Source organism: Liolophura sinensis, chromosome 1 (assembly GCF_032854445.1).
Source record: "Liolophura sinensis isolate JHLJ2023 chromosome 1, CUHK_Ljap_v2, whole genome shotgun sequence".
In the NCBI taxonomy this organism is placed as follows: Eukaryota; Metazoa; Mollusca; class Polyplacophora; order Chitonida; family Chitonidae; genus Liolophura; species Liolophura sinensis.
In genome coordinates, this window is record NC_088295.1 from 94,309,923 (window position 1) to 94,323,151 (window position 13,229).

General features: G+C 44.3%; 1 protein-coding gene across 1 annotated transcript; it reads right to left on the reverse strand.

Moving 5' to 3' along the window:
* Positions 1-1,591: 1,591 nt before the first annotated feature.
* LOC135465945 (uncharacterized) lies at positions 1,592-8,519 on the reverse strand. Its single transcript, XM_064743330.1, has 5 exons — positions 8,426-8,519; positions 4,451-8,143; positions 4,072-4,209; positions 3,098-3,283; positions 1,592-1,707 (listed from the first exon to the last, which is right to left on the reverse strand). Exons 1-5 carry the CDS (start codon positions 8,517-8,519, stop codon positions 1,592-1,594), a joined length of 4,227 nt encoding a protein of 1,408 aa, XP_064599400.1.
* Positions 8,520-13,229: the final 4,710 nt, after the last annotated feature.

Sequence of the window (13,229 nt, forward strand, 5' to 3'; positions counted from 1 at the left end):
TAGTCCGAGTATATGGAAGGATTCCACTCAGGTCAGGTATATGGGAGGATTCCACTTAGGTCAGGTATATGGCAAGATTCCACTTAGTCCGGTATATGGAAGGATTCCACTTAGGTCAGGTATATGGCAACATCCCACTTAGGTCAAGTATATGGCAGCATTCCACTTAGGTCGAGTATATGGCAAGATTCCACTTAGGTCAGGTATATGGGATGATTCCACTTAGCCCGGGTATATGGGAGGATTCCACTTAGTCCAGGTATATGGCAAGATTCCACTTAGTCCAGGTATATGGCAGCATTCCACTTAGGTCAGGTATACTAAGTCGAGGTATATGAGAGGATTCCACTTAGGTCAGGTATATGGCAAGATTCCACTTAGTCCAGGTATATGGAAGGATTCCACTTAGAATCAGGTATATAGCAGCATTCCACTTAGGTCAGGTATATGGCAGCATTCCACTTAGGTCAGGTATATGGCAAGATTCCACTTAGGTCAGGTATATGGGATGATTCCACTTAGTCCGGGTATATGGGAATATTCCACTTAGTCCAGGTATATGGCAAGATTCCACTTAGGTCAGGTATACTTAGTCGAGGTATATGACAGGATTCCACTTAGGTCAGGTATATGGCAAGATTCCACTTAGTCCAGGTATATGGCAGGATTCCACTTAGTCCAGGTATATGGGAGGATTTGACTTAGGTCAGGTATATGGGAGGATTCGACATAGTCCAGGTGTATGGGAGGATTCGACTTAGTCCTGGTATATGGGAGGATTCGACTTAGGTCAGGTATACGGGAGGATTCGACTTAGGTCAGGTATATGGGAGGATTCGACTTAGTCCAGGTGTATGGGAGGATTCCACTTAGTCCAGGTATATGAGAAGGTAGTTGACCGGTAGATTTTACAGCGAACTTCTATTTTTTTTTGGAAGGCCTGTTGATCGATTGGTCTAGACGGTTACATGTATTGTTGGCGAATTTTGGTGCCTGACTCTGAGGGACGCTGGTTCGAAACCAACAGTATCAGCCAATTTTCAGCACTAGAATCTGTTGCTATATTCAGAAATTGTAATTCCTATTAACGATAATACTGTTAGTCGTGATGCTGATTAAGAGATTTATGAACAACAGTGTGTAAGTTTTCCTCTGTTCTTCTAGACTATTTAGTTCGTTACATTTTGCTGAATTCAGAGAGGAGAATATCTATGCTGTGGATCAGACGGAGGTGTCAGAACTTTGATTCACAATGACAAAGACAACAACAAATTCAAACAACAACAAAACTACACAAGACACACTTTATTAAAAGAATTCCATGAACACATTACACGTCTTTTTATAAGTTGGTAGGACACCTAGTTAAAGGGTATTTACGTAGACGTATTTGTAATTTCTCAGTTCAAAATAAGAGTCAGGTTCATGTGAGATACTGTGCTGGGCAGCGGCCTGTGGGGTTCAGTCGGACTGATAGATGTGACGCTGGCCTCTGTCACACTTGCGCTTATGATCAAAAGCTGGGTGTTGTATGCTGTTCCAGGATATCCGGGATCCCACCAAGTCAGCTGTAGATGCAGACGGACTAGGGTTAACCATTCGAGACTTTCTTTGCTTGGATCGCCAGAAGATGAAGATGGTAACTATCAAACCCGCAAGCAATCCCACTGCTGTGAAGACTCCGGCATACAAGGCCGTTCTGTTCGTCTGCAATACAACCAAAACCGTCAAGTTCCGTCAGTTCAGATCTACACCATTATAACCAAATAGTTAAAATTCTTTAAGATACATCTAATTCTGTGAAGTTAAAAGACATAAAAATTCACTACCTCAGAGGGGGAACACTTGCACAACGTATAAGGGCATACAAGTGTATAACGGCATACCTGTGTATAACGGGCATACCTGTGTATAAGGCATACCACAGTATAACGGCATACGTGTGTATAACGGCATACCGGAGTATAACGGCATACCAGTGTATAACGGCATACCTGTGTATAACGGCATATCAGTGTATAACAGCATACCAGAGCATAAGGGCATACTTGTGTTGTATAACGGCATACAGTGTATGGCATACCAGTGTATAACGGTATACCAGTGTATAAACGGCATACCTGTGTATGACGGCATATCTGTGTAAGACGGAATACCTGTGTATAACGACATACCTGTATATAACGGCATACCTGTGTATAACGGCATACCAGTGTGTAACGGTATACCAGTGTATGACGGCATACCTGTGTATACGGCATAACAGTGTATAAATGGCATACCGGTGTATAAGGGCATACCTATGTATAACGGTATACCAGAATATAAGGGCATACCTGTGTATAACGGCATACTTGTGTATAACGGCATACCTGTGTATAACGGTATACCTGTGTATGACGCATATCTGTGTATAACGGTATACCTGTGTATAACGGCATACCTGTGGATAACGGCATACCAGTGTGTAACGTATACCAGTGTATGACGGCATACCAGTGTATAACGGTATACCTGTGTATAAGGGCATACCAGTGTAAGACGGAATACCAGTGTATAACGGTATACCAGTGTATAACGGTATACCAGTGTATAACGGTATACCTGTGTATAACGGTATACCTGTCTATAACGGTATACCAGTGTATAACGGCATACCAGAATATAAGGGCATACCTGTGTATAACGGCATAACTGTGTATAAGGCATACCTGTGTATAACGGCATACCTGTGTATAACGGCATACCAGAGTATAAGGGCATACCTGTGTACAACGGCATATCAGTGTATAACGGCATACCAGTGTATGATGGCATATTTGTGTATAAAAGGCAAACCTGTGTATAATCGCATACCAGTGTATGGCGGCATACCAGTGTCCTTCACAGTAGCTTTGAGTGTTCTCTTGTCCAGCTCACACATTGGTTGTTATAGTTTGTTAAAATGTACGGGTCTAAGTGCTGGACCAGTTAAATTGTATCACATGACGTAATCCATCCAATAATAATTTGTGTGTGGATTTTCCTCGTCTCCGAGGCATTTCGGACGTATTGTTGGCTCTCAGATAACTGGGTCACCAAGATTAGCTTAGCCTACCTGATCGTGGCGTCTCTGTTGTAAGGCTGGCAGGCTCCCCTTTGTGCTGTCTTGAGAAGGCGCTAATACTGACTTCATAATGCCCAGACGTCACATCAAACGGCAGTGAGTAGCGCAGCTCTGTCGTGGTGACGTTGACGATCACAGTCATCGCCAGTCTCACATCCATGACTAACACGTGGTAGCCTTGAAAGCAACAGAGAACGAGAAACTACAACAGCACAACACGTGTATTACCGCAAGGACGCTTTTATGTCACTCTGTCCTTTATATCTGTACCGGCGGTTAAATGGGGGTAGCACAAAGTCTATCAAGAAAACAAGCCATGGTTAAAACCAAGGTTTACTGGCAACTTTTCTAAATTACATTTGCTTGAGCTTGAATGTTTTGACATCATGATAAATGTTGATACCTACGGGGGTTCCCTCTGTGCGTACTCTGGAGGATGATATAGCTTCATGTCACACCTTTACATTTATTTTATTTATTGATTGGACTTTTACCCCAAACTCTAGAATGTTTCACTTGTATGACGGCGGACAGCATTAGGGTGGCAGGAAATCGGGCAGATCCCTGGAGAAACCCATGACCATCCAAGGCTTGGTGGCAGACCTTCCCATGTACGACCGGAGAGGAAGCCAGCATGAGCTGAATTTGCATTGGTGAGAGGCTCTTGCATTGCATCATTGTGCTACACTACCACGCTAACCACCTCGGCCACCTTTAAACGCCATATAAAAACACAACATCATTGAGAGTACACCAGAACACCACTGTGATTGTTGGCAAAGGTTAACGGGTAACTTGACAGCCGTTCTGAAAGCTGCTCTGTAGTCGATTCCCCTTAGGAAAGCCACAGGAAAGCCATATGTATATATAAAATGATCAGGCTATTCCAGAATGCAAGGTTGGTTATTGTGTAACATTAGACATCAACGTTACTGTTGATACATGTGGCACAGAGAGTTACCTACCCTTGACGAATGACATCCCGTTGACGGGAGGATTCCAGCTTATGTGGTCCACTGCCAAAGTGAGGTTGGCGGGTTGTCCTATGGGGTAGGGGATGCCAGCTCCATTGGACTGCCCAGGAATTCCGTTCTCCGTGAGAACTGGAAATAACAAGGCTTCGATGTGGATGGCAGTGAAAGAAAAAAACTGTATTCAATAAAATAATTCAATAACTTATTCAGAACCAAAACGTCAATCCTACAAAACCAGGCATTCCACTAAATAGAGGAAAATGAACAAACACAAAACAAAATGAGGATAAAGAGAAATATTATGTTAGATGTATCATGTAATCACAAGAAATGCCCAGTAACAACATACAAACGAAAAGCCTTTGCTTACCACAAATGAAGTCGCCAGCTTTTTTCTGTCCCTCGGGGCAGACGGGTTGACTTCTGATCACATCATAGTAGGCTGAGTTGAAGTAGTAGTACATGTGATTGGCCTCGAAGAGGAAGACGCTGCCCCGGACCGCCTGGAACACAGTGAGGAACTGCTGCAGCTTGTCCAGCTCTTCCCGGTACCGTATCTCACACCTCTGTCGCTCACAGAATCCTCCACGCTGGCAACTGATCGAACGAACGGAGAACTCTCCCAGCCACCTGTCCTCAAATACGGACACATTGTACAGGAAAAACGTGTTTGACTTGTCGTGGAACACGGCGCTGAGCGCTCGAGAAAACTCCTCCTGCATAGTTCCTGTTGCTTGGTGCTTGGCCATCTGCTCATTTTGGAAGACCTTCGGACCAGAAATATAACTGAACCGATAACGGACAGTCGGGCAAATGGGCTGAGCCTTCCACACCGCTAAGAACATCTCATCAGAGACAAGGCTGCCATGGTTGTTACTGACTTCACATCGGTAGATTCCCGACGCTTTGTTGGAGATATTCTTTAGTACGAGTTCTTCACCAGGTTCCGGATCACTACCAGAGTTAGTCTTCCACACAGTCTCACGGGGCGGCGTGCCTACGCTGCCACAATCCACACGCACCGTGTCCCCCTCTACTGCCTGGTACTTCAGCGGTAGGCTGGAGGTGAAGGCCAGGGTATGGCGTACCACAAGCTGGATAGGAGAGCTGGTATGGAAGCCACTGTAGCTGTGAACCGTACAGGTGTAGGACCCTGTATCAGCCAAACTGACGTTAGACAGGGTCAGGATGAGGTCCCTCTCTATAGCTACAGGTCTGCTAGAATCTCTTAGCCAATCAACAGAGGATACGAGATCAACCCGTACAGGGCAGGAGAGGTCGACACTAGCACCACGTTCGACAACAACAACATCATCAATGGCCTCTGTGGAAAAGATAGCAGGACAAAACAACTGCTGTTTCTTCAAAGTCAGGATCTGATTTTGCAATCGTTCCACTGCTTCATGCAGTTTGGTCGGTGAATAAGAATTTGATGTTAGAATTGCAGAAAAGCCTTTAGATATGGACCATGTGGTCTGCAGTGCTTGTGTGGTGGCTTGGGGGTCTGCTGCTCTCGTAAGTTCTGTCAAGTGAAATAGACTCCGTTTTACACAGTCTGAGAAACCAGAACAAAGCGTAAAATTGAACTGGGTTTTAATTCTCGCATCCATCATGGTTTGCCACAATGTCACGAAAGGCACGTCTTGAACAAACTCGATGGATGACGTAGTTTTCTCTTTGGCAAAAGTATACAGTTGTTTAATTTTCTTCACAACCTTGTCCTGCTGAGGATTTATACTCTTGAGGATTCTGCGTATTTCAGGCTTTGCTAGATCATATACAAACCAGGCTGCCGTGTCATTTATCAACGACATCCGAAGAGGCAAAGAGTTTGGAAACGAGGCCAGCTTCTTAGTGAGGACGTTCGCTTGACTTAATGATGACGTGACCTGTTTCAGCACACCGACACTTGTATCAAGAAAGCTCAGCACGTCCTCAGCTTGTCTGCAATCATTCTCCCACTTACTCTCTTCAACATCAACATGAATTGTAGGTGTCTTGGTGAAAAGATGTTCTTTGATACTTTGATATAAGTACTTGTCTGTGGCAGAATATGACTTTACATTAGTCAGGCTATTTTGGACTGTATTCAGCATATCAGAAACCAAACCTTGCGCCACATCCCAGACACCGCTCTGTGCCTTGCCAAGGTTCAGAGCAAAAGTCATAAATCGTTGACCAACCAAAAAGGGGTTTATAATACAATGCACATCAATTTTGTGGAAGTTATCCTCTCTAGTTGTGGTCTCAAACCCACAGTCCGTTACCTTAATCACAGCCCTAAGACCATTTCGCTTAATGAGATCCTGAAGGTAGAGTAGGTGAATGTTTTCCTCTCTAATCACCTTCAAGTGCCTTTCCAGATTATCTATGTCTTTTGTACATTCATCTAAGTGATAAGTCAATAATTTTTTTTTGATTTGTGCTCTTTCCTTTTGAAACTTGTTCTCTTCGTCCACCATCTGCTGCACACTTGCATCCTCAATCAAACCTTGCAGCCTGCCAATCAGCACCGTCTCTTCAGAGCCATTCCTCCTGCTCAAGGCTGACTTCAATACGCCAAAGCACGCCACATTGTGGAGGACACAAGTCAAGTTGATTGCCTGATGAGCGCAATCAGTCCAGAACAGACATGGGTAGTTTAATTCCTCTTCACAGACCTCTATCTGACTGCCACCCAGGCACGCGGAGGAACATGGGGAACAGTTACATACTGTCCTGTAGTCGGAGATCTTGTCCAGGTAGTGGAGGAGATCCTGGACGCTGACTTCTGCTGGCAGTGTGAACACCATCGACGACGAGAAACGCTCCACATCAGACAACTCCTGCTCAGCTCGTTCAAATTTGTTCAGAATTTCCTGGTGAGCAGCCCTGGCTCTTTTCAGATTGTACTTCGCCACCTGGAGTCTGGTAGACAAGCTCTGTGTCAAGTCTTTAACAGTCTGACGCACCGCATGCTCAAGCTGCCCATCAAACGAATCCTCTTCAAATGAGACAAATTTGCCAGTGAGGGGAACCGACCAGGAAGAATCAGGAGACTGTTGCTCTGTCAGCGCAAACCCAGATAAAGACACAGGGAAACTGTCCCACAACAGACCTGTAGTCTCCAAGGAAAGACCATTATGGTTTATGATCAGTTTTGTACCAGGGAATTTCCCCAAAGACAGTAAACACACTTCTAGTTCTATGACAAACTCACTGGTGTCTGAGAAGATCATTCTGACAGAGGAAACATCTTGTATCTTCAATCTGTCCCAAATACTCTCCAGCCATGGACTGGAGTGCTCTGCCTGACCAGAGGATAAAATAACACCAACGATGAGGGCGGCGGGTGGATCCTCTAGACCGTGGAGCACATCAGTCTTTTTACAAGTATCCATCAGTCCAGCTACATTGTGCCAGAACTCTCCATGAATTCTCAACACTCTCCCAAGAACAGTGATTTCAAAAGTAGATTTAATGGCCAACTCTGAGACTTTGCCAAAATCAGAACTACTATGATGGACCACTTTACTAACAAACTCTGCTGAGACTTGTGTCAGTGACGTTACATTTCCTTCTAAGTAAGACATCTCATATGATTGAAATGTCAGAAGAAACTGCCGTTTTAATCGTTGTGTTAGTGTCCGAGCCATGGACACTCGATTTGCCACTTCTCCAGACAGAGTTAGGAAGTCCAGGAGTTCGGAACTGGTGTTCTGAAGGTACACAGCTTTCGCTTTTGCTCTAATGCTAGACACAGCTTCCTCCAGATCAGATAACAGAGACTGACGGCCAAGATCGTCAGGGTTCAGGTAAGGCATCAACTCAGATTTCAGACACTGCAACGTTTTCTCACAAACTTGGATGATGACAAGTAAACTTTCCAAAACCGGTGGATAATCCTTCGCTGACAGTGTATTGTTATCCCTCTGTAATCTGCCAGTGAAGTACGCAGGATTTGTGTTGGAGAAGGTCAAGTTACCAACAGCTGCTGTTTTGTCCAGCAAAGTGCCATCGGCCGAAACTTTCAGAAAGACTCCCTCTGGGTTAGACTCTGCACCACATGTATGCCTCGTAGCTCCTAGGGAAGAGAAGATTGAAAAGACTCCAAGCTTTGTATCACGCTGATTACACATAATATACATGCGTTAGGTATGTACATCATGCACGAAACTGTCAGAACTATCTGTTACACAGTTCTAAAAGTTAAAAATGTTTTAAAAGTTTACAACCTTTAATAGTAATTGCAGCAAAATATTGGCATTAACATTTAACAAGTATTATTAGCAGCGATTTTACAATCATTTACGATGGTAAAAATGGTCACGTTCAGAGGATATTCACGTACTATGTATTTATGTACCTCTTATTCCTGTTGATAGCACTGATGCCACCTTCCCTGGAGAAGTCATCTGTAGTTTATGTTGTGTACCCAGCAATGTCATGTTCAACACCATCCTTAAATTGTCTTCCAGGAAAACTAAAGTATCAAAATAATAGCCAAGAACTTGTGCTAAAACCTAAAACAAAAAGAACAATAAGATATTGGCAAAGCAAAACAATTCACTTAGAAATAGTATGGATAAAATGCATAAAGAATATATCTTATATATTTAGAACATATTTCAAGACCTTTCTTAATACATGTAAAAACAACTACAACACCTGAGTAAGATCACTCTCCGTACGGCACAGCTGTACAAAACACACAGCCACAACACAAGAGAAAGATCATTGGCAACAAGGTACACCTGCACAAAACACACAGCTACAACACGTGGGAAAGGTCACTGGCAACAAGGTACACTTGTACAAACACACACAGCTACAACACCTGAGGAAGATCAATGGCAACAAGGTACACCTGCACAAAACACACAGCTACAACACCTGAGGAAGATCAATGGCAACAAGGTACACCTGCACAAAACACACAGCTACAACACGTGGGAAAGGTCACTGGCAACAAGGTACACTTGTACAAACACACACAGCTACAACACCTGAGGAAGATCAATGGCAACAAGGTACACCTGCACAAAACACACAGCTACAACACCTGAGGAAGATCAATGGCAATAAGGTACACCTGCACAAAACACACAGCTACAATATGTGGGAAAGGTCACTGGCAACAAGGCACACGTGCACAACACAAACATCTACAACACCTGAGGAAGATCACTGGCTGCCAGGTACACCTGGGCAGAAGAGCTCAGAGACAGCCTGGATTCCACATCTCCTAATGTCACATCCATGGACAGCCACACAGAAGGGTCTGGTGAAACACTGTCAACACAAAAGTACATACAGTGATGGAGATCTGTGTAGAATATCCAGACGTATAATTCATTACACCATGCAAAGTCTACAATTAAAATGATACATTTATACACATTAATGCCACATACAGTCATGTTACTGTAAGCATCAACCTACAGATGTCATACAATTAATTACTGAACCTTAAAAATTACTGTCTTAATCACGGATGTCCATTTAAAGGGAAATTAGTATCCAGGGTCGGAGCTAGTTTGTGTTTTGTAGGCCACAATGTTACACATGGCACATGATGAAGGCTAGTGTTTCCTCTACCTGAGGTTGAACATTCTTGCTCCGTCCCAGAGTGGTGCTTGGGCGCTCCAGGTTTGAGGTAGAGAGCCTGTGAGGGACAAGGCCAGACCCCTCAGACTGACGTCCAGCCCAGTGCCGTGTTTGAACGCTCGCATGATCTGCAGCTGTTTCAGGGAAGCACGTGTCTGCTTCGGGAAGGTGATGGCAAACAGGTCATGTCTTTCCCCTGGTTCGTTGAGCAGGATACAGTACTCCTGGGTGTGAGTTGTACGAGGAAGGTCCACTACCTGTCCGTAAAGCCAGAGCCGTGGGGGATCAGTGAAGCGCAGGACGTAGTACAGCCCTTTCTCTCTCACAGGTAACCCAGCGCATGCTACAATCTGCTGAGTCAGGTAACCTGGGATCAGCATCGGGTGAAACATGCCCAGAAAGGACAAAGCACCCTCTGCTGGTGACACAGATATCCAGGGAGGTAATCTGGAGGCGACAGAGAGGAGTAAGCTGTTGTACAGACTCCGCTTTTCCTCCAGGATGTTCAGATCGTCAGGTTGAAGGTCTAGCGCTGCACACCTTGGGTGGGTTGTCTCCCCTGTTTCCCAGCCAAGGAAGGGCTTCCTGAAAGAGCTGAGAGGGCCGAGGACAAGCTGCTGTGCCTCCTTCACCACCTCCAGGCCCCTGAGGAACAGCGGGATAGTTGGGTGATCCCTGTACTGGAGTACAACCACCCCCTGGCTGAAGAAAACTCGCTCCATCCCCCTAACCTGGTACCATGGGGATGTAGACAGGAAGCTGAGGTGATGCTGAGGCACGCCGTTCTCTCTCGATACAACCTGTGTCATGTCCAGTCTGTAACAGCCCAGCGGAAGTTGGTGGTCATACAGTCGCTGCCGCACAAAGATGTCCCCGGCGTAGACGGTGCTGAGGACAGGCTGTGGGAAGTGGTCAGCATCTGGTCCAGCCAGAGAAAAGGTGAGGGGATAGATGCCAGATGTGTCGGTCCTGATCAACAGGTACTCCTTTGTCATAGGTGCCTTTAGTGTGACATTCTCAGGTGTGATTATCAGGTGTTCCATTACCTGGCTGAGCACAGTCACAGACTGGCTGGGCCGGGCTATGACTGGCACCTTTCCCGCAGATGAGGACACACGTACAGGTATGTGGGAGGGGATATCCACAGCAGGGTCCGAACATGTGGGACCTCTAAAGCCAGTGCCCTCACAATCACAGGTGTAGTCTGGGAAAAGAGTCTTGCAGTACCCTCCATTCTCACAAGGGCATGACGCTGAAATACATTAGTTTGATACTGAACTGACTGATGGAAGACTTATTCAGAAGGTGACAGGAACAGATGGGACTCTTTAATAAATCAGGGCTGGTTGTATTACATTACGCAAACTTTATTTTATCCAAAACAAACGCCCATAAGATTTCTGGTAGTCATGCAGCTGCCAAAAGTTTCAGCTTTACAAAGTTTGATAAATACCTTGAACACGTTGTAACGCCAAGCTGGTAGGAAGTCATAGCTTCATCATGACAGCTCACTTACCTACACAATGCAGGCCGTCATCATGCAGGTACCTGCCCTCAGGACAAGCACACACATCACCTTTGTCCTCACACACTGACCAACAGTTGAGGTCTGACCCCTTATCAACACACCCTACCGACACAATACACACATTTCAACCAATGACAGGAATTTGTTAACGGGCTAAAGAAATCATAAGCCTCTAAAGGATTCTGTCGCCTGCTTTCTGTTTATTATTACATACATGTGAACATCACCTGACTAAATTTATTTGTTTATTTATTTGATCGGTGTTTTATGCCGTACTCAAGAATATTTCACTTATACGACAGCGGCCAGCATTATGGTGGGAGGAAACCGGGCAGAGCCCGGGGGAAACCTACGACCATCCGCAGGTTGCTGACAGACCACCTGACTAAAATTCACATACATGATAGACAAATTATCTGTTCAAGTTAATGGATACCTTATTTGTGAACATTTTTGGCAAAATTATAAACAACTGAAGACTTAATTCATGCCATAAGATCCCCTTAATTCCACGCAGTTCAGTATTTAGTTGTTTCAATACTTACACTGACAAGATCTCATGCTCTCTAGAAGTTCAATACTTATACTGACAAGATCATATGTTCTCTAGAAGTTCGATACTTATATTGACAAGATCTCATGCTCTCTAGAAGTTCAATACTTATATTGACAAGATCTCATGCTCTCTAGAAGTTCGATACTTATGCTGACAAGATCTCATGCTCTCTAGAAGTTCAATACTTATACTGACAAGATCATATGTTCTCTAGAAGTTCGATACTTATACTGACAAGATCTCATGCTCTGTAGAAGTTCAATACTTATACTGACAAGATCTCATGCTCTCTAGAAGTTCAATACTTATACTGACAAGATCTCATGTTCTCTAGAAGTTCAATACTTACACTGACAAGATCTCATGTTCTCTAGAAGTTCAATACTTATACTGACAAGATCTCATGCTCTCTAGAAGTTCAATACTTATGCTGACAAGATCTCATGCTCTGTAGAAGTTCAATACTTATACTGACAAGATCTCATGTTCTCTAGAAGTTCAATACTTATACTGACAAGATCCCATGTTCTCTAGAAGTTCGATAATTATACTGACAAGAACTCATGTTCTCTAGAAGTTCGATACTTGTACTGATAAGATCTCATGTTCTCCAGCAGTTAAATACTCACACTGACAAGATCTCAAGTCCTCCAGCAGTTCAAACCTGTTCATACATTTACAGTAGTAGGAGCTGATGGTGTTTACACAGATCTGAGCACAGTTACCATTGTTCACAGTACACTCATCAAAGTCTGCAATTAAACAGTTATGTGAGATAATATTAACACTTGACAAGTTATCTAATTACATCCCATTATAGCTTTCAGAAATACCTTAATGTAGGCGCTAGATGGATTGCGGAAAAGTAAACCGTACCAGTTGTGGGTGGTGACACGAGATGATCAGCGCTTAAACAAGAAAATTCTGTTTCACGATTTTCAAGCCTTGGCCAATCCACACCCTGTCACAAATTCTGGACGATAATATAGTTACACTACCACTTTCTGACCTTCACAGAATCCCTCAGTGCTACGACTGAAGCCTAGCAGACATTCACAGGACAACCCGGTGATAGAGTTTACACAACGCAGTGAGGCAGGACATCCGCCATTGTTAAACACACATGGGTCTTCCTCTGAAACAGAGATAAATGCAGCATAACGGCTTGAAAAATGTGACGCAGGTATAGCCACATAGAAACTCAAGATTTATTTATTTGATTGGTGTTTTACGCCGTTCACAAAAATATTTCATTGATACGACGACGGCTGGCCAGTATTGTGGTGGGAGGAAGCCGGGCAGAGCTTGGGGGAAACCCACGACGATCCGCAGTTTGCTGGAAGACAACCAAAAGCTCACCAATAGCTCACTCCCAGCCAGCTTCTGGCATGCCACTGTTCAGTGCCGAGAGACCACTGGTGTGGCCTGTGGCCATTCACATTTGTGGCCAGTTTCTGTGGAGAACTCTTTCCAGTGAAC